The 20,362-nt window shown below is 50.6% G+C and overlaps 1 protein-coding gene across 1 annotated transcript; it reads left to right on the top strand.

The window, feature by feature from the left end:
- Positions 1-1,537: 1,537 nt before the first annotated feature.
- SASH3 (SAM and SH3 domain containing 3) lies at positions 1,538-19,760 on the top strand. The gene is made up of 8 exons (XM_063141893.1): positions 1,538-1,615; positions 9,377-9,472; positions 10,970-11,122; positions 13,546-13,657; positions 14,377-14,537; positions 15,537-15,743; positions 18,103-18,253; positions 18,743-19,760. The coding sequence occupies exons 1-8, from the start codon at positions 1,559-1,561 to the stop codon at positions 18,877-18,879; spliced, it is 1,074 nt and encodes a 357-aa protein (XP_062997963.1). The 5' UTR covers positions 1,538-1,558; the 3' UTR covers positions 18,880-19,760.
- Positions 19,761-20,362: the final 602 nt, after the last annotated feature.

The following is a 20,362-nucleotide window of genomic DNA, read 5'->3' on the forward strand; positions in this document are numbered from 1 at the left end:
GAGGGCTGATCTGGATTGTTAAAAAAAAACTTCTCCCCATGCTTGGGTCCTGATTGGGGGGGGGGGCTGCACCTACTCTAGAGTAAAAATGAAAAAGACGTAGCTGCTGGATACAGGTTTAAAGTGATGCCTTTTTGGATCCAAGGCTGCCATGATCCAAGACAGCGTTTAATTTAAGTACACTGGTTCCACCGGGTTTAAGCCTCCCTGACTCTTTTGGCAAGTGCAGCCTGATTAAGCAGTTCTAAGACTGCAAAGCCTATGATGCAACGTGACTGTGTCTAAAGCAAGCGTGTGCGTGTGAAAACATACCAGGTCCCAAATTAAAGTAATGTCAGAAATACAGCAGCCCTCAAAGGTCTGGTCAGAAACTCCCTGGGATTATTGTGCGGATAAAATGGGGATCTCCCCGCAAGCTGGTGTCCTCAGATGTGTCAGACTACAATTCCCATCATTCCCAGCCACCATGGTCATTGGTTGATGTACACTGAACTCCTTAGAACTGCCCAGAGAGCTGGGAAACCACCCAGAGAGCTTTTGCTATGGGGCAGTATATAAATGTCAATAATAATAATGGTCCAAAAATGAAATAAATATGAAGGTGTTACAAGGTGTCCTTTCTCTCTGGGTGCCCAGCAGGGCAGGCCCAAGATATTTTGCTGCCTGAGGTGGGACAAGATGAGATAATTCCATGTACATAAGCACCATCAAAGGTGGGCATAGTTGGGCACCAGACAAGGGACCACATCCCAGCGGGGGCCACTGACTAGATCCCCCTGGAGTTGCTCCTTCTCTTCACCATGGCAGTCGGCTTGTTCACCTGCATCTCGCTCGGGCCCAGAAAATAGTCGTGGGGAGAAGGAGCAGCCTGCTTGCTCCTGGGCTCCCTGACTCTCAAATAAGCAAACAGGAGCAATGATGAGAAAGAGGAACAAGCGCAGTTAGTCAGAAGGGAGACTCTGTGGGAGGGGGCCAACAGAGGCTGTCTTGCCCAATGGCCCTCCAAAAACTTGAGCCGGCACTGCCATCAGGCTAGCTTTGGGGCAGGTGGCGTAACACTGGCTGAGCATGACACACACAGAGAGAGCCGTGTCCTCTAACAACAACACCCCGTCACTCCCTGGCTCCCAGCATCTGCCTTGCTTTGTCTAACGATAGGGCCGGCCCTGACCCCAAAGCGAACCCTGTGCTCTTCATCTCCCTCCCTCATCGAAACCATGGGCCCACCCTTGCTTTTTCTGGGGGGAGGTGTCCTGCGGGTCTCCCTCCCTCCCTCTGCGTGCACCACCGTCTCCTTCCGACAGTCCTCTATCCCTGCCTCGGTCTCATGAACACGTTAAGTCGCCACTTCCTTCCTGCGTCAAATGTGTAAGCGCAGGGCTGGGCCCTGCGTCGGCTGCTTGCGGAGGCCCAGTTGCTGGGAAAAGGGGCCCATGTGATGCAGTGATTTCCTGCCCGCTTCCTGGCCTCTTCTGGTGCTTCTCGCGCTCACCCAGCGGTCTCCACGTCTCTCCTACCTTGCCTGTCAACAGACTGAAGTCGCCGTGGACGAGGCACCATGTTGCGACGGAAGCCATCCAATGCCAGTGAGAAGGATCCAGTGCAAAAGAGAAAGGTGAGCAAGGACGGGATTCTTTTCCAGAACCCTCTGCTTACCAAAGCCACTGGGTTAGCAGTGGCCAAGGTGACCCCGTTGGAAGGATAGGCAGGGCCAGAAGGGGGCCAGGACCCATTAGCTTTTGTGTCGGCCCTCGCTACTGTTTTTCCAAGGGTAAGAGTGGGAGACAACTTTGCCTAAAATAGGGGTAGATAGGTGGGGCTTCTGGATTTCCTTAACCTAGGGTGACCAACTGTCAGGATTTCCCCGGATTTGTCCTGGTTTTTGTTCTTTCCATGGTGATTTTCTATAATTTTCAATAATGTCCTGGAATGACACACCTTCCCCTTTAAGGCTGCCATTAGCATGGCAAGAGGGAATGACATGCTTTCTTGAGGCACAGCATTCCCCCACCCCGAGCTCCAATTGAGGTCTTAAAGGGGAAAGTGGGTCATTCGTGGACATTATAGAAAAGGCCCCAATTGGAGTGGATGGTGGTGGTGCAGAATGAAATCCTTTCCCCTCCTCCACTCCAATCGGGTTCGTTAAGGTGGCGGGGGAATAACGTACTTTCTGCAGGACTCAGAAAGCTGCTTCCCCACACACACACTAGGTGTCCTCTTTTTTGGTTTCCCAAATATGGTCACCCTACCTTAACCCCATCCTACCCCACCCCCATAACCTTGTGCTTCTTCGAATGAATGGAGGGCTGGGGAAGAGACAATTTAAGGGGAGACGTGGAAGATCTCATGCAATCGATGGAGTAGAATTGTTCTTGGCTCTCAGGGCAGGAGTAGAACCAATGGTCAGAAGAAACAAGGAAACAGATTTTGGCTATACATTCGGTGAAACATCCTAACTGTTAGGGCTGTCTGACAGTGGAACAGACGCCCTGGGAGGTGGTGGACTCTCCTTCGTTGGAAGTATTTAAGCGAGGCTGGGTGGCCATCTTGGAGGGATGCTGTAGCTACAGCCTGCATTGAGCAAGGGGCTGAACTAGATGATCTCTAAGGCTCCTTCCAATTCCATGATCCTTGGCCAGGCCACATTGAGCAGAGCCAGTTCCTGCCAAGGCCACCAGCCGAACTGCAGAAGCAGCCCTGCGTGGTCTCTTGGGAGCAACAATATTATTCTGGAGTCTCACCCACGGAGGAGGAGGAGGCAGTCTCAGTGGTCTGTTCCAGGAGAGATGACAGAACTAGTTGGAGATACCAAAAGGTGACTCTGGAAATGTGCATAGCGGATGGTTGGAGCAGTGAAATGTCTTGAACAGCTGCTCTTTGGTTAGAGTTTGCCTGCTTGGTTTATGGGGTCCTTTTGCTGCAAAAAACCCCCCTACCCCTGCAATGCTGCTGTGGTTGTGGAGGAGAGGCATGTTTTTTGGCTGCGAGCTGTCGTTTTAAGTCAGGTATGGGTAGAAGGTTGATCTGGAACTACTGGTAAAACTCTGGAAGATTTGCACTACCTCCGCAAGAATTTCTGACTCCTGATTAAGGAGAAATGAAGAAAAGTTGGGGTAACCAGGAGTGAAAGGACTGTGAGCTCCATTCAGTTCTGGTTCTCGAAACAGATTGGGAAGTCTTTAATTCGAAGCGCATGTCTTCTGCACTTGGTTCCACTTGGTGGATCTCAGGGTTCCATTGAATACAAAGTAGATCTCACAAGCCTGTAGCCTGCCCCAACCAAGTGGCATGAAAGGCAGGAATTCAACAGGGATTTTTCCTGCCTTGCATCTCCACACCATGGGAAACTGCAGCTGTTCAGAGGAATTCTGTATCCCAGAACCACAGCCCTGGAAGGAGGAGACCCAGTAACCTAATACGGGAGCAATTTGATCCAGCTTCAAAAACCGTTCACATTCTATATCTGCTTCCCCCAAGAACAAGATTCCTTCTACGGCTGAGGCCCAATTTGATACATGTGGCTCAATTCACCATAGGAGTTTTATCAGTTGATCTGTTGAGTAGATTTGCATATGTTTGCATATGGGTATTTGCATATGAGACATTTCTGAGGAAGCCTATTTTTCAGAGGGGGTGCGTGTGTTGTGGCAGACACCATCTTAGAAGAAGCATTCTTCCAGTGTTTGAGAACAAGGGAGAACGCCTCTTCCAATACAGAACTTGCCATCTACAGTTTTTGTGAGCACTTACATTTTTTAAAAAAAAAAATGCTTTGTTTTGTGTTTTTAACAATGTGGTACCCGATTGATTGGGGGTAAAGCAGCAGTTTCTGCAGCTGAAACTCTCCCCACGGCCTGAGTTCGATCCCAGCGGAAGCTGGTTTCAGGCAGCCGGCTTGGGTCGACTCAGCCTTCCATCCTCCCGAGGTCGGTAAAATGAGTACCCAGTTATAGCTGGGGGAAAAGTAATAACGGCCAGGGAAGGCAACGGCAAACCACCCCGCTAGAAGGCCTGCCAAGAAAACGTCAGCGAAAGCTGGCATCCCTCCAAGAGTCAGTAATGACTCAGTGCTTGCACAAGAGGTTCCTTTCCTTCCCTTGATTGGGGGGGGGGAATCTTTTTCATTGATTCATCTCGCTGATAAATCCAGTAAGGGTGCAATCCGATTTATTTTATCATAACATACATAGGATTGCACCCTAAATGTTGCAGCCTTCCCTTCTCATTCTTTGGGGCGCACAGTTCCCTCCTGACATCTCCTATTGTGTCACCCTCCTTTTTTTTTACCCTCTCTCTTCCCTTCCTTGTCCGGGACCACACACAACACAATAGTGCAAATTCCAAAAGAACAGCATCCGTTTGAAGAGAATTTCCAGCTGTGTTACTCGATTGCAGCGAAAACAACAAAGAAGCTTTATGGCACCTTTCAGAAATTTTAACTGGCATAAGCTTTCTTGGACTATGGCTGACTCACATCTGATGAAGTAGGCTATAGTCCACGGGAGTTTATGCCAGGATAAGGGCACAATCCTATACATATTAAGATGGGGGAAAGTCCTACAACGCTCAGCATTTCCCATACTGGCTGGGGAATGCCTGGAGTTGTAGGACTTTTTCCTGTCTAAACATGCAGAGGATTGCACCCTAAATCTGTTGCCACAAGATTCTTTGCTGTTTTTTCTTTTTAAGAAACTATCTGATCTATATTAGAAAAACATCGTAAGCCGTGCTGATCCACGAGAAAAGCAATCAACCCCCACAGTCAAGTAATAACTTCGTTAGGGCCAACCAAAGATGTACAGAATTGTGGAGAAGTGTTTTGAGATCTCCAGATCTTTTCTCTTAATCAGGCAAAGATGTTACAAAAAGCAGGGGATGGTGGAGGGAAATAGGAAAGCTCACTTGATGATGGAGTCTGGATCAGAGCAAGAAGCGGGTAAGCAAGCAGCTTGCAATGGCAAAGGGGAGCAACTCCAGGGAGCTTTTATCAGTGAGCTCCTGATGGTGTGTGGTCCTGGGTAGGAGCCCACCATACCTATCTTTGACCCCAGGCCCTTGGTAGGTACAGAACAAAAGTAAGAAGACACGTAGCAGGTTTTATATTAGCCAAGCTGGAGATTAATTTGGGGGTTGTTGCACTAAGTTAAAAAAACAAAAAACAATAGAAGCAGAATTGGATGGTGTTACTCAATGGCTGGAGGGAAGGAAATCCTCAAAGAGTAGACTGAGCTTTGCTAGGCAACTTCCCCAGCTTTGTGCCTGCCATATGTTTTGGACAACTTCCATAAGTTCTGACAACTTCAAGGATTCCTGGCCATTCGTGATGCTGGGCGGAGCTCATGTGAGTTGAAATCTCAAACATCTGGACAGCATTAACTTGAGGAAGGCTGGCCCGATTCGTCAGGCTCACCCATCTCAGACCGCTTCATGGATGGATAAAATGAAAGACTTCTTCACACAGCGCAGAGTCAAACAATGGAATTCGCTAGCGTGAAACGTAACGAGGGCCACCAATTTGGAGGGCTTTAAAAGGGATTGGACGAATTCATGAAGGAGGAGGCTATGAATAGCTATTTAGTCCTGTAATCCTGATGGCTATATGCTGCTTCCAGTGTCAGAGGAGGTGTGCCTATGTACACCAGTTGCTGGGGAACGTGGGTGGGAGGGTGTTGAACTCATGTCCTGGTTGTGGGTTCCTGGTCGACAGCTGGTTGGCCACTGTGTGAACAGGAGGCTGGCCTAGATGGACCCCTGGCCTGATCCAGCCTGGTTCTTCTGATGTTCTCCCGTTTGCCTTTTTTCTAAGCCCAGATGTTCTAAGCCCAGTCACAGATGTTGCAGCCTTTCCTAACAGGGGAGTTGTACCAGTCCCTTGATCATTTTTGATTGCCCTTTTTTTAAGTTGCAGTGTACACAGAACTGTACACAGTATTCCACTGGTGGTCGCACCATAGATTTTATACAAAGCTAGTATGATCTTGGTAGGAGGGTGCTGTTGCACTCATGTCCTGCTTGTGGTTTCTTGGCTGACAGCTGGTTGGCCACTATATGGATCCCTGGTCTGAACTAGCCTGGCTCTTCTGATGTCCTTATGCATCTCACGAAACAAGCTGTGGCCCGTGAGCTCTCACACTGCATTAGAGCACTCAGTAATCACTTTTTCAGAAAATAGGCTGCCACTGCTGTGTGACCCGGAGGCAGAGGGATGGGAGGGGGGCATTTGAAGAGAACCTTTGGGCAAATTAGTTTTGCAGGTTTGCATCGCGCGGCAGGCTGTACGCTGACAGAGCCAAAACCTGCCTCCAGAAGTGTAACCACGGCTTACCGCAAAGAGATGAGTGTACATTTGAGTGTAATGGCCTACGGTTCCTGTTCCACACGCCCCAACCCCCCAGGAAGAGGGAGGGCCTTTGGTGACTTCTCGCTCGTTCACTGCAGAGACCGGCTTTTGCATTGGCATGAATTGAGAGTGGTCTGGGTTTGGGATGGTGTGAATCTGGTGTGGATAACTTGCAATTCCCCCCCCCCATGACATGCATTTGCATTTCCAGACCCCACATGCGTGCATTCATGCTCGCGTGCACACAGGAAGACGATGTGCTCTCTAACTTCTGCAGTTCCTCTGTCAAGGCGCCCAGAACACATCCCCCCCCCCAGCCACTGTTCCAGGTGTTTCGTCTTCAAGGGCTCATTCTAAACCACTTCCTCTGCTTACTGCAGATTTAAGCGTCACTTTTGAGCAACCTTCCCAAAAGGGGAGGGCGAGGGCAGCTGAGAGGCAGGGCTGACAAGACAGGGTGCCTGGGGGTGCGGGGGGGCAGCTGGCTAGGTTCACTTAAACCTGTGATCCCTCCTGCACAACCCAGCATCCTGTCTCTGACAGTGGACAGCGCTGAACGCTCAGGACAGAGTAAGGTCTCCCAAAGGAACAAGCCATTGGAATCTATCCCCAAGCAATCTTGCTAATGAGAGATCTGCAGAAATAGAGGGGAGCAAAACGATAACTGAGCATCCTTTGGAATGCAAATGTGGGGAATGGATGCCATTACCACACTGTTTGGAGACTCACATGCAAGAGTCTGGTCTCAGGAGAAGAGTGGAGGGGGAGCCTGCTCCTTCCTTAGCAACAACTCATGGTTCCTTAGAATGGCCAACTTCCTCCTTTGGCACCGCATCAGACCTCCTCCAACTTCCCTGTTGTCAGGTCATCCCTGACTCAAGCCTTGCTGCTCATCAGTCCCTCACTAACAGGGCTGGCGTCAAGGGTAGGCATAGTCAGGCCCCGGCTGAGGTTAACAGACCCCTGCAGGGGCCCACCAACAAGAGCCCCCCGGGACTTACTCCTCCTCTCCACATTTGCAACCTATGAATTCTAGTTGCTGGGGGACATGGGTGGGAGGGTGCTGTTGCACCATGTCCTGCTTTGTTGGTCCCCAGTCGACAGCTGGTTGGCCGCTATGTAAACAGAAGGCTGGACTAGATGGACCCTCGGTCTGATCCAGCAGGGCTCTTCTGAAGTTCTTGACCTGCCCTCTCGCTTGGACAATGGTGGGGGTGAGACGGAGGAGCAGGAGACGCCCCTGACAACTTGCTCCCAGCTCACAAGCAACAAGAGGGAGCAATGGTGAGGAAGCAGATGGGGAGCCAGAGCAGCTGGTGACACCGATGGTGAGAAGGAAGGCTCACAGAAGGAGAGGCCCCGTGCAGGGCTGGTGCCAGACTATTTTGCGCCCTAGCCTCGTGTGGCGCAGAGCGGTAAAGCAGCAGTTTCTGCAGATGAAACTCTCCCCACGGCCTGAGTTCGATGCCAGCGGAAGCTGGTTTCAGGCAGCCGGCTCGGGTCGACTCAGCCTTCCATCCTTCCGAGGTCGGTAAAATGAGTACTCAGCTAGCTGGGGGAAAGGTAATAATGGCCGGGGAAGGCAACGGCAAACCACCCCGCTATAAGGCTATTTACTGTGTTATCTGTACAGCACCATGTACATCGATGGTGCTATATAAATAAATAATAATAATAATAAAGGCCTGCCAAGAAAACGTCAGCAAAAGCTGGCGTCCCTCCAAGAGTCAGTAACGACTCAGTGCTTGCACGAGAGGTTCCTTTCCTTTCCTTCCAGGCAGGTGAGCTGCTTTCACCCACCCACCCCAGAGTACCTGGGCGCGGGGCACCATCTCACCTGCCCAGAGCGACTTCCGAGCGTGCCATTCTGAAGCCGCTCGCCCCCACCCCACCCCAGCGTTCTGGCTTCGCTTCAGCTGGGCGCCCACCCAGCCGAAGCGAAGCCAGGATGCTGGGGTGGGGGGGGTGGGCTTCAGAATGGCGCACCCGGCTGGAAGCCACTCTGGGAGAGCCACTTCCGGGCGTGTTGTTCCAAAGCCCCCCACCCCAGCGTCCTGGCTTCGTTTCGGCGCCCACCCAGCCAAAGCGAAGCCAGGATGCTGGAGGGGGGGGCGTGGCTTCATTTTGGCTGGGTGGGCTCCCAGCCAAAGTGAAGCCAGGACGCTGGGGCGGACGGGCGGCTTCGGAATGGTGTGCCTGGAAGCCGCCCTCTCAGAGCCGCTATGGGAGAGCGGCTTCCGGGTGCGGTGTTCGGCGCCCCCCTTACCTTGATGCTCTAGGCGGCCGCCTGAGTGGCCTCTATGGTAGCACCAGCCCTGGCCCCATGGAGGGGGTCTTGTCCAAAAGACCTCCAAAACCTGGAGCTGGTACTGGCAACATACTTTGGGGCGGATGGCGCAAGGCAAGCTGAGCATGACACACGCAACCATGTTCTCCAACACCTCTTCATCACTCCCTGCCTGTCCCCCCCCCACACACACACAGCATCTGCTGCCTCACTCTACCTAACGATAGGGCCGGCCCCAATCCCCAAGCAAACCCTATGCTCTTGATCACTCTCCCCCATCTCCTTCTGACAGGCATCTATCCCTCCCATGGTCTCTAAGCGCAGTTGTAGTGGTTATTTATATGGGGCCATCCACCTACATCCATATCAACCAGCCCACACTTTAAGACAAGCAAAAAAGGGCTTCCTCCTTTGCCCATCAAGTGAAAGCAGTTAGGTGGGCAATCACACAAGACAGGGCCTTTTCAGCAGTGTCCCCACACCTCTGGAATACATTGCCATCGGGGACCCACCAGGCCCCCTCATTGCAGGCTTTAAGAAGGCCCTGAGAACATATTGGTTGACTTTGGCCTTCCCCTGATTGTTGTTTTTATTGCTTTTTAAGACCGTATCATTTTTTATTATGTTTTTTTATTATTATTGTACGCTGTCTTGGGAGAGCTTCTGCTCTGAAAGGCAGATGAGACATATTTTGAAGACATCAATACTGATCTCTCCGACCCATATCGATCTCTTGCTCTTCCCATCAGCTGTCGGTGCAGCGTTCCAGCAGCTTCAAAGACTTCGCTAAGTCCAAGCCCAGTTCGCCCATAGCGATCGAGAAACAGCTCAGCCTGGAGGAGGAGGTGAGTAACCCTGCACCCACATCATTATCATCTCAGAACTTTCTGCTCTGCCCAGCTGCGGTGAACCCAGCCAACCCAGAACTTATCTGCCGGGTTCCCACTGGAGTCCGCTGCATGAAAGCATGGCTGGCTTCTCGCTTTCGCCATCTATGCTGCAATCCCTGGCTCAGGCCAGATTTTCTTGGCTTGTGCCGTCATTGCTGAAGCTCAGCCTTCACCCCCTTGCATGGTGCTGCACTGTCTAAAACAGGGGCATTGCTAGGCCTGAGTCCATGTGGTCCCTGCCCCAATCTATTTTCCAGATGTTTTCACCAGACCCTAAGTGTCCATCGGTGGCAAAGGATGCGTACTTTTGTTTTCTTAGCTCAGGATGCAATCCTATATACATGCTGGCTGGGGAATGCTGGGAGTTGTCAGACCATTTTTCCAATCTAAATATGCCTAGGGTGACCATATGAAAAGGAGGACAGGGCTCCTGTATCTTTAACAGTTGGCTTAGAAAAGGAAATTTCAGCAGGTGTCATTTGTATATATGGAGAACCTGGTGACATTCCCTCTTCATCACAACAGTTAAAGCTGCAGGTGCCCTGCCCTCTTTTAAATCTGGTCACTCTAGTATAGCTCCTGCAGCTTTAACTATTGTGATGAAGAGGGAATTTCACCAGGTTCTCCATATATACAAATGCCACCTCCTGAAATTCCCTTTTCTATGCAACTGTTAAAGATACAGGAGCCCTGTCCTCCTTTTCATATGGTCACCCTAATTATGCCCTTAATTGCCAAGCAGGAGGTGATATTCAAGGGGCATTCTAGCTGAGGAGGAAAGAGTTAATTCCCCCCACCCAAAAAAAATAACCCTTTCTATGCACAACAATTAAGCTTGGGAGGGGGAATTCATTGCTTTGCCATGATTTGGGGCAGGGAGAAAATTAACTGACGATATTTATTTGAGGAATTTGTTTGGCTGGCTTTGCCTCCTGCGAAATTTAAACAAACCCTAGTAACGATTTATATATTTGCATATAGAGATATAAACCAACATATGCTAATTTGTGTCCTGAGCCTTGAATCTTTTAAGGTGCAGCCCTATGCATGTTTAGATAGGGAAAACAAGACCTATAACTCACAGCATTCCCCAGCCAGCACCGCTTGGCTGGGTGGGGCTTTTCTCTCTCTAAACATGCACATGGTTGCGCCCTTTAGAGCGTAGCAATTCCCCTGGTCCAAAGCCTCTGGCAGCCCTTCTCCTTCGTGCGTCAATTCCCCACCGCTCAGCAATTGCCTCGTCTGGGCCCCCATCTCTGGCCCAACCCATCCATTTGTCAGAAAGAGCAGGCCTCTTTATTTTATACTGGCCGTCTGCGGGAGGCTCCAAGCTGGGAAAGAAAGGCCAACTGGCCCCTGGCCCAGAGTTCACTGCACCCCCACAACCCTCTCCCTCCAAGAGGGAGTCCCTTTCATCCTTCTCACAAGCTCATTGTCTCTCTGTGTGTGCAGCTCCCTGATGACAACCAGGCAAACTCGCTGCCCAGCCCAGACGACTCGGCTCGGAGCAGCGGCTCGAAGCTGGGCAAAAGATGGAGAGCGGCCATCTCCCGTACCATGAACAGGAAGACGGGCAAAGCTGCAGCCAAAGCCCTAGCAGAGCAGGTGAGGGGTGAAGGAGTGTGAGCGCCAGATTTTGGGTGGGGTGGGGGGCTTGGGAATGATGCCCTCAGCAGGGCCAGGGGGCTCTGGGGTCCTCGGTAGAGCTCCTGATGCCTATACCGAGGCCTAGGTCCAGCATCTGGTGCAAAACACACACAACCAGCACCATGGATTGGGATGACACCTACACCTTCCACACCTAGGACAGCTCAAGCCAGGAAGTCGTTCGTTCAGTACTTGCCAAGAGACTCTTAAAGCTGACGCCGGATGGCCAAACTAGATGCAACGCTAAAGGCATCATTGCCACCCTTGACCGTGGTTGGGGAGCGGGGGCGTGGCTCGTGGTAGAGCACCTGCTTCTCATGCAGAAGGTCCACGGTTCGATCCCTAGGTAGGACTAGGAAAGAATCCAGCCTGAAACTCTGGAGAGCCATTGCTGCCAGTCAGTGTCAACAATACTAAGCTAGATGGTCTTAGCATAAGGCAGCTTCCTATGTCTTTATGCGTTTTTAAAAAAACAAATGTCAGTATCCTGATCTTGCTCAGGATGGCAATGTGCAGGGAGGGAAGGTCTGGCCTCTTTTTACTCCCTCCTCCCACATCGTAGTCATAAGAACATCAGAAGGGCCCTGCTGGATCAGACCCTGGGTTCATCTCGTCCAGCATTCTGTTCACACAGCAGCCAACCAGCTGCCCACAGGAAACCCACAAGCAGGATGTGAGTGCAACAGTAGGGTGACCCTATGAAAAGGAGGACCGGGCTCCTGTATCTTTAACAGCTGCTTAGAAAAGGGAATTTCAGCAGGTGTCGTTTGTATATATGGGGAACCTGGTGACATTCCCTCTTCATCACCACAGTTAAAGCTGCAGGTGCCCTGCCCTCTTTTAAATCTGGTCACTCTAGTATAGCTCCTGCAGCTTTAACTGTGGTGATGAAGAGGGAATCTCACCAGGTTCCCCATATATACAAACGACACCTGCTGAAATTACCTTTTCTATGCAACTGTTAAAGATACAGGAACCCTGTCCTCCTTTTCATAGGGTCACCCTATGCAACAGCACCCTCCAGCCAATGCTCCCTGTGAGTAAAATGCCCCCTACAAGCCACTATTTCAGCCCTAGGGTGGCCAATTAGGAATTGCTAGAAAAAGTGGGCCAAAGATCAATCTGCATAATATTTGCATATGCTAATGTATACATGTAAATTTAGAAAGAATAATTAGAATACAAATACAACTTAAGAATTACTGAGAATGTGGGCTAAAGAAGACATCCATTTGTCCACCTGTTCAGTCTACTGTTCAGGTACTTGTTCAGCAGTTCTGACCAGACACCAATTAGACGCAGGGGTCCCCAACCCCCGGGCCGGTACCGGTCTGTGGCCTGTTGGGAACCGGGCCATGCAGGTGAGCTGCTTTCACACACTCCACCACCACCCCAGCGTACCTGGGCACGGGGCGCCATCTCGCCTGCCCAGCCAAAGCCAAGCCAGGATGCTGGGGTGGGGTGGCTTCAGAACGGTGAGCCCAGCCGGAAGCCACTCTGGTAGAGCAACTTCCGGGTGTGCCGTTCCGAAGCTGCCTGCCCACCCAGCCAAAGCGAAGCCAGGACACTGTAGTGCTGGGGGGGCGGGAGGGCTTCCCCAAAACCCTCCACTCAACCCTCCCCCCCCCCCGGTTCGTGGAAAAATTATCTTCCACAACACTGGTGCCAAAAAAGGTTGGAGACCGCTGCATAGAGGACGCCTACAAACGGGCATCATCTGTAAAACAGGACACACAGCCACCCTCATCAGCCCTGGAAATCAATGGGAATTTTCCTTCTGGGATTAATACCAGCTTGGTGGGACCACTTCCCACACTTGCTATTCATTTATTCCTTGTTTTTAAATAAAATACTGGCGTGGTTGCTAATGACATGTTTAGCATTGCAACTGGTGAAGCCATTGATGGCTCTATGACAGAGCATGCGCTTTGCATGCCCATTGCATGCCCAGTAACTTAAGGGTCGATCCCACCCACTGCGCTGACACGTCTAGTTAAAAGGGTTGCCCGCTGGCATCGGCTTTTGGTAGGCAGCAGCTGCTGAACAAAATTAATCCACGTCCCACAACTCTCCAAACTTGTTGGGACTACCGCTCCCGTCACCCGAATAACCATGTGGGTTGGGGATAATAGGGGTTGTAGCCCAAAACAGGTGGAGCACACCCAATTGGGGAAGGCCAAAATACAAAATGAAAGGCTACATTGCTGCTGTTGTTGTTTTTAAAAAGCAACCTGGTAATTTCTTAAAGAAAGGGTGTCTTCAGGAATGGGGTTGGGATGGAGGGAACCAGGCAGGTAAATAAGGCAGGGCAAACAAGCCAGCCTGCTGTTTCCGCGCGGAGAACAGAGGGGCATTTTTCACCTCATGTTACCCTATTGCAGGGGGAGGCCAGTGATGATGCCACCACATCACCCGTCAGCAGCCCAACTGAAGACGAAGCCCCCATCTTTCCAGAAGCCACCAAGGAAGCTGGCAGCCCACAGACCCCAAATGGTGAGTGGCTTTTCCGCCCCTAACAATCCCATCTGGGAGGCCCAGAGTTCAAGGAAGGTGGCCAGTTTGGGGTTGGGCTATACCACGTCAGGCTGCAGCTGGGACTCACGCGGGTGGACTATGGAGATAGTGCCTGCAAGACCTCCAAACCCTCGAGAAGCTCACTCATCAGGCAAATGGCTCAACCGGACAGGGAAGAGACTACATCAGTGGTGAACAGCCTTTTTGGCCCTGAGAGTACAACTCCAGGGGGGCACCCTCTCTTTCGCTTTATCTTTTACTTATACACATCCATCCAGGGATTCCCTTGCTAGCACAAGCAAACGAACCCCTTCCTTATCTCTGACCAAAAAATCTGAGATAGGAGAAGGGATTTTCCTGGTGCTAGCAAGGAAATCACTTCCTTCTCTCCTACGAAAGATTAGAGTTGAGACAAAGCTTTCTTTTCCTAGGCTCGCAAGGGAATCCCTAGAGAAAGAGATTCCCTCTAGAAACTCCAGGCAGTGCTGCCAAGGTGGTGGATGCATGTGTGTTTCTGCTAGGCTGCTGGAAATGGCTGGGCAGGTCACGCATTTCACCCTTGGTTCATAGCCCTCACGTACTCCATTGTGCCTCTCCATCTAGTCTACTAGAGGCAAGATGCTCAAGCTGTGATCGCCAGACAACTCCACCATTGCTTCCTTAATTCCTCCTGGCCTGAGCTCTCTCTGTGTGTGCAGGAAATGAATTCTCCAGTCCCAGACTCATGGGGAGCAGCTGCAGCGGTAAGAAGGAAGAAGCAGCCAGCCCCAAACCATACAGCGGCCCTTTTTGCGGAAGAGCCAGGGTTCACACAGACTTCATCCCCAGCCCGTATGACAAAGACTCGCTGAAACTTCAGGTGGGTAACAATGCTTCACTCTGCATTTCTCCTCCAGCCCAAGGCCGCTTCCAGTGGAGTCTTTTATTGGCCAGCTTCGTTCACGGAATTTCATAGGTGGTCCAGACATCATCTTCCACCCTTCAACTTACTGTCTTTTCCCACTGCTGCTCCCATTGATTTTCTTACAACAGAAAATCCATTAAGGGCAAAGGGAGATGGAAGAGCTGCACAACGCCTTCTGACTGGTAGCACCAGGGACCCTTAGCTTCTTAGTCTTTTCTCCATCCCTTCCATCAGCAGACTTAAGACCACCTCCACTCTGACTCTTTGCTACCTGATGCCCCTCCGCATGGGGGGGATGCTGCAGTAGCATACCTGCAGATCACAGAAATGCCCCATCGGTCCTCAGCTCTGGGTGAAGTAGGCAGACACTAGGCTCCTATGAATTAGGGCTGTGCGTGGAGCCCCTTAACTGCTTCGGGGGCTGATTCGGAGTTTCCAAAATGGCCCATATCTGCCTTGGACCAGATCCAGTCCACTCTGGAGCGAGATTCAGATATCCAAATTATTCAGACATCCGACGGATCAGGACAGTGGGCACCCAGCTCTCCCAGGCACCTCCTGAGCCCTGCTCCCACTCCTTACTTGGACCTGTTGTGAGCACCTCAGCTGTCCATACCTCTTCAAGTGGAGTCACCATTTTAAAAATGCCGACTCCTTTGAAGAGGCCCAGACTGTTGCGGGCTCTCATGATGGGCCCAGGGAAAGAGCAGGGGGCTCATGCAGCAGAGGGGTCCAGAATGGTCCAAAATACTTCGGACAAACCCACTTTGGTTCCGAGCTGATTCAGTGCACTTTGGCTCGGAATTTGGATCCACAGCCGAAGCAGTGCACAGCCTTACTATGAATACTCAAACAGTTGCTGCTGGCAGGTTTAAGTATTCTGGCTGTGCTTCAGCGAGAGGTAGAGCAGAAAGGATGTCGCTTAAGGACATAAGAATTTTGTATTTGACACAGAAGGGGGACATCATCCATATCATTGCAAAGCCCCCTGTGGGCACCTGGACAGGTCTTCTGAACAACAAAGTGGGCTCCTTCAAGTTCATCTATGTGAATGTCATCCCAGAAGAACCGGCCCCCGCCCCAAAGAACTGTTCGCGAAGCAGAAGCAAGAGGCCCAAACCAAAGACCCTGCATGAACTGCTGGAGCGCATGAATCTTGAGGTGAGACCGCTGGCCAGCCAGTGGAGGCCTAAAACACATGCATGCAAAAGAACATTGCTGGAGGAAGGTCTGTAGCTCAGTGACAAAGCACACGTCTTGCACACAGAAGGTCCAAGGCTTAATCCTAGACAACTCCCAACAGGACCAGGAAAGATATTTGAAACGCAGGAGAGGCAACCTGGTGGCCTTCAGATGATTTGGACTACAACTCTCATAAGTCCCAGCAAACATAGCCATTGCTCAGCTGTAGTCCAGAAGGACGCCAGGTTGCCTACATTTGCTGTAGACTAGTCAGTACTGAGCTAGATGGACCGATGGTCTGACTCCGTATAAGGCGGCATCTCACGTTGCTGTGGTTCCCATGAATCGGGTCATGCTCCTGGCTCCTTGAATAATCAAAGCAGTGGTCTATCTAGCCCAGGACTGTCATTAAGAGCTACCAAAGAAGCAGGAAAAAGCAAAGGCCCACTTTCTAACAGTTCCAGTAACATTAAGCAGGGTGATTGATCTGGAGGCCCATGGATCAAGGTATGAACTTCACCCAATTTAGAGCTCCTGCACTGCTTTAGGGTCAGGTCCATGCACAAATGTCATTTTCAAAGATGGCAGAAAACAAAAGAGCAAGTTTACTTTTGTAGCCAGAGCTGGGCCTAGCCTCAGGCACCGGGGATGGGTGTCCATCAGCAATGAAGTGTTAGGAGGACAGAGCTGAGCACCCCTAAGCTAGTCTGCTCCCTTACAGTTTAGCAGAGGATGCTTTCCCATCGTCACTGCCAAATCTGCTCAACCTCTGTATGTAGAATTGAATGTGGGTGTGTACACATTCATATGTACGTGGCACCATCTTGTCCTCAGGCAGCAAAATGTCTTGGGACAACTTCGCTTGTATCACTAGGGTGGCAAAACCTCCCTACAAGTTAGAAGCTTTGGAAGCTAATTATACACATTATTAATCACACAAGTGTGCCTCATTTATTCCAAAACCAGAAGCGGATTTCTGCCCCCCCACCCTCAAAACAAAGACTTGCGTCCCCTTAAAAAACACACTAATTTATCATGGCATACGCTTTCATGGACGAGGCAGGAGTGGGCAGAAGGTAGAGCTCCAGATGTTATGCACTTCAATTCCCAGAAGCCCCTGCCAGCACAGCCAACAGTGAGGAATGCTGGGAGTTGAAGTCCCACATCTGCTTTCTGCCTAGCCCTGGACTAGAGTCCACTTCATCAGATGGATGATTATTCCTTACTACTGGCAGGTGTGTATGTACACACACACATTTATACCTATCACACATGAGTGTAGAGAGGAAGAGGGGAAATGGTAAATAATGGGGTGAAATAGCTATAAAATACAAAAAAGGACAGCTGGGGGACAATCAATTAAAACCTAAATGTATACAAAATAAGCTTAATGATCTTCGCAACAGCAAGATGTGATAAACAGTGACAACACTAACATTGCTAATGGCACAACAAATTAGTCTTTAAATTAACACAAGACACTTTTTTGTTGCAAACTCTCCAGATGTTTCCAGCTGCAGAATTGGGGGTGTTTTGTGCAAGACTTTGCCACCTCCCTGTAAAAAACAAAATCCAAACCCAACAATATCAGCTGGGATCCAACCCCACCACTCATTTTACTATAGAAGTAGCAGCTCAGCACTTTGAACAAGGCCAGTCAAACCATATACACTAAAAATTGCCATCTGAAGCATTTCAAAGAATCCATAGTAGCTTTGGCTAGTAATTCCTAGTCTACTCCAATGGAAGCATGCTAGGAAGCAACAGCCTGGCCAAAACTGTATGGAATTGTAGCCCACATATTTATGTACCTTCATTTGTTCCCACACAAGGGTAGGATAGGCCAGGACTGGATTTTAGAGGCCTCATTTCACCTTTATATACAGTAGCTGCCTCCTAGTTATCATTCCCCAAACGCCCTTATACTTGGCATAAACACAGGCTTAAAGTTCTCTGCACAGGTTCCAAGTGAGGTGGCATTCCTGAGTTCCACTTGCACATCAAACACTTTGGCTGAAGGTCTGTTCTGATTGCATCTATTGTATAGGTGGATATAATTTTCTCTATCAAGATGCTAATCATAGAATAGTAGTGTTGGAAGAGACCTATAAGGCCATGGAGTCCTATCCCCTGCTCCATGCAGGAGACCACATTACAGCATTCCTGACAGCTGCATCTTGAAGGCCTCAAGTGAGGGAGAGCCCACTACCTCCCTAGATCATTGGTTCCATTGTCATACTGCTCTAACAGTCAGGAAGTTTTTCCTGATGTCCAGCCAGAATCTGGCTTCCTGTAACTTGAGCCCATTATTCCGTGTCCTCTCTCCTCAACCCCTCAGGAGCACACTTCCACATTGCTACTGAATGGCTACCAGACCCTGGAGGACTTCAAGGAGCTGCAAGAGACCCACCTGAATGAGCTGAATATCACCGACCCACAGCATCGCGCCAAACTGCTTACAGCAGCAGATCTACTGCTAGATTATGACAGTAAGCACTTCAAAGGCGTGTGTTTTCTATTCTCCATAGCTCTGGGGCAGAACATCTGCTTTGCCTGCAGGGGGACCCAGGTTCAATCCCTGCCCTCTCCAGTAAGGCTTAGATGGTAGTGAAGAGGAAACCAGCCCCCAACCAATTCTGTCCAAGCCATCGGACAGCCACTGCCCATTATGAGACAGTCCCATTTCCCTATAGCCTCACACATTGATCTGCAGGGGAAAGATCTTGCAAAGGTTGTTTGTACAGCTCCTGGTTATTTGTACAGCAGACATGATGGCCATCTAGCCCCTCAATCAGATGTAGCCACTGCCTCTCATTGGAATGATGGCAAAGCTGATACTATGCAGGCAAGGTCTTGGGGAAGGGCAGTCCCCTGTCCCTTCCTGGTGTAATTCCCACAGCCATCAGGCCTTCCTATAACAGCTGGTCTCTCTCTCTCTCTCTCTCTCTCTCTCCCCCCCCCCCCCCCGCTCCCCACAGCAAGCAGCGAGGCTGAAGATGAAGGAGGAAGCTTGGAGGCTCCACTGGCCCCTGGAGAGCCAAAGGGGGACATTCCCCGCGATTCGGGCTGTTTTGAAGGGCCGGAGACAGTGGACAGTGGGCGGGAGGACTCTTAAGCTGGGGGAAGGGCTGCCGCCTCTCTCTCTCTGGCTGGCTCATGCTGAGACGAGCCCCCACCCTCTGCATCCTAGGCGCTGGTTGGTTGACAAATGTAAGCAGTCGTTCCAAGCACGCTTGTCTTGGAGCCAGAAGTACAGCAGCACTGCATAAGCTTCCTCTTCGGACAGAGTAAGAGCACCACACCGGTCTTGCCACTTCTGGTAAACGAGCAGATTTCTAGAGCCCAGAACACCCACCCTTCTCTGGGCTAGAGATTGCAGGAAAGGGGTTTAGACAGGCCCATCGGCTAGCCTTCATGCATGCCGTGGGCGCAAGCTGCCTGCGCCTCCAAGCCCCGGAAGCGCTGAACGTGCAGTTGAGGCAAGGAAGGCTGCAATTGTCCCCATATGCTCAAGCGTGCTGGATTAAAAGAATCCCGCCCTCACCCCAGTGCAGACTCAGGTGGAAAGCTGTCTCAGTTCATGAACAGCAGCAAATCTGCAGAGATCCATATACTGCATGGCATGACCGCTGCACCCCCTGCCCTCATGCCGCGGCCTGGAAGGAGCCCCCACCCCACGCTCAGCGAAAAATGATTTGACAGCAGCAGCAGCCTTTTCTGATTTGGGGGCGGGAGAAAATGGACATAGTGCTTCTTTTCTCTTTGGGCACTTTCAAAGTTACCTAGCTGCATGCAGGGCTAGGAGAAGATCCTGGTCAACAAAGGTCAGACCAACTGCTGGGCTGGTTGAATAGCCAAAGAGCGACAAGCACCATTTGGATCGAGCACCACAGGACATTACAGCCAAGGATGTTGTGCTGTGTCTAGCAAAAATGAACTAGAGCCTCAGGCATTAGATTTGGCTTACAGGGCAGGGCTCCCAATAAAGCACTTGTATCCCCATAGTATAGGCGTGGCCTCCTATGTCACAGCTCAAATTACATCTTCTAGGGAAAGTAGGGGTTGAACTTACCACAATCTCCCCACCACAAAGCCAGGAATTTGTAATTGACTGTGGAATGAGGCACAGTGCGTTCCAAAAGTATTACCGCCAGCTCAGTCTTGTAAGGCTCATCACCCCAACGCCCTCCGTCAAATGCAGGCAACCTAGCATCCTTCAGATGTTTCAGCTTATAACTCCCACAGTCCATATATCTTTCGGTTATACTGGCTGGGGCTGATGGGAGTTGTAGTCCAAAACATTTGGAGAGCACCAAGTTGCTTACCCTTGTTCTAGGGACTCTTCAAAAGCCAGGACTGAAGATTACACGGAATCATACCGGGGGGGATTCATCAAGAAGGGACTGGTCATGACAAAACGGCAGCAGAAGATGTCAAGTATGCTTCACCTGGTCTCCCACTTTGCCATCGGGAACAGCCCACGGCCCAGGCATGGCGTCTCTGTTTGTACCAAAAGGGCAGTGCAGACAGGCTGTTTTATTGCAAAAAGAGGCAGTTAAAGTGAATACTGACCCATCCATGAAGGCAGGAAAGCCAGA

This window comes from Elgaria multicarinata, chromosome 15, assembly GCF_023053635.1.
Source record: "Elgaria multicarinata webbii isolate HBS135686 ecotype San Diego chromosome 15, rElgMul1.1.pri, whole genome shotgun sequence".
NCBI lineage: Eukaryota > Metazoa > Chordata > Lepidosauria > Squamata > Anguidae > Elgaria > Elgaria multicarinata.

What these genes read in the sequence shown, in the direction of transcription:
- SASH3 (XM_063141893.1), top strand. Translation starts at nt 1,559, where the DNA reads ATGTTGCGACGGAAGCCATCCAATGCCAGTGAGAAGGATCCAGTGCAA. An exon ending in ATCCAGTGCAAAAGAGAAAG is followed by an intron (nt 1,616 to 9,376) that starts GTGAGCAAGGAC and finishes TCTTCCCATCAG; the next exon opens with CTGTCGGTGCAGCGTTCCAG. An exon ending in AAGACTCGCTGAAACTTCAG is followed by an intron (nt 14,538 to 15,536) that starts GTGGGTAACAAT and finishes TATTTGACACAG; the next exon opens with AAGGGGGACATCATCCATAT.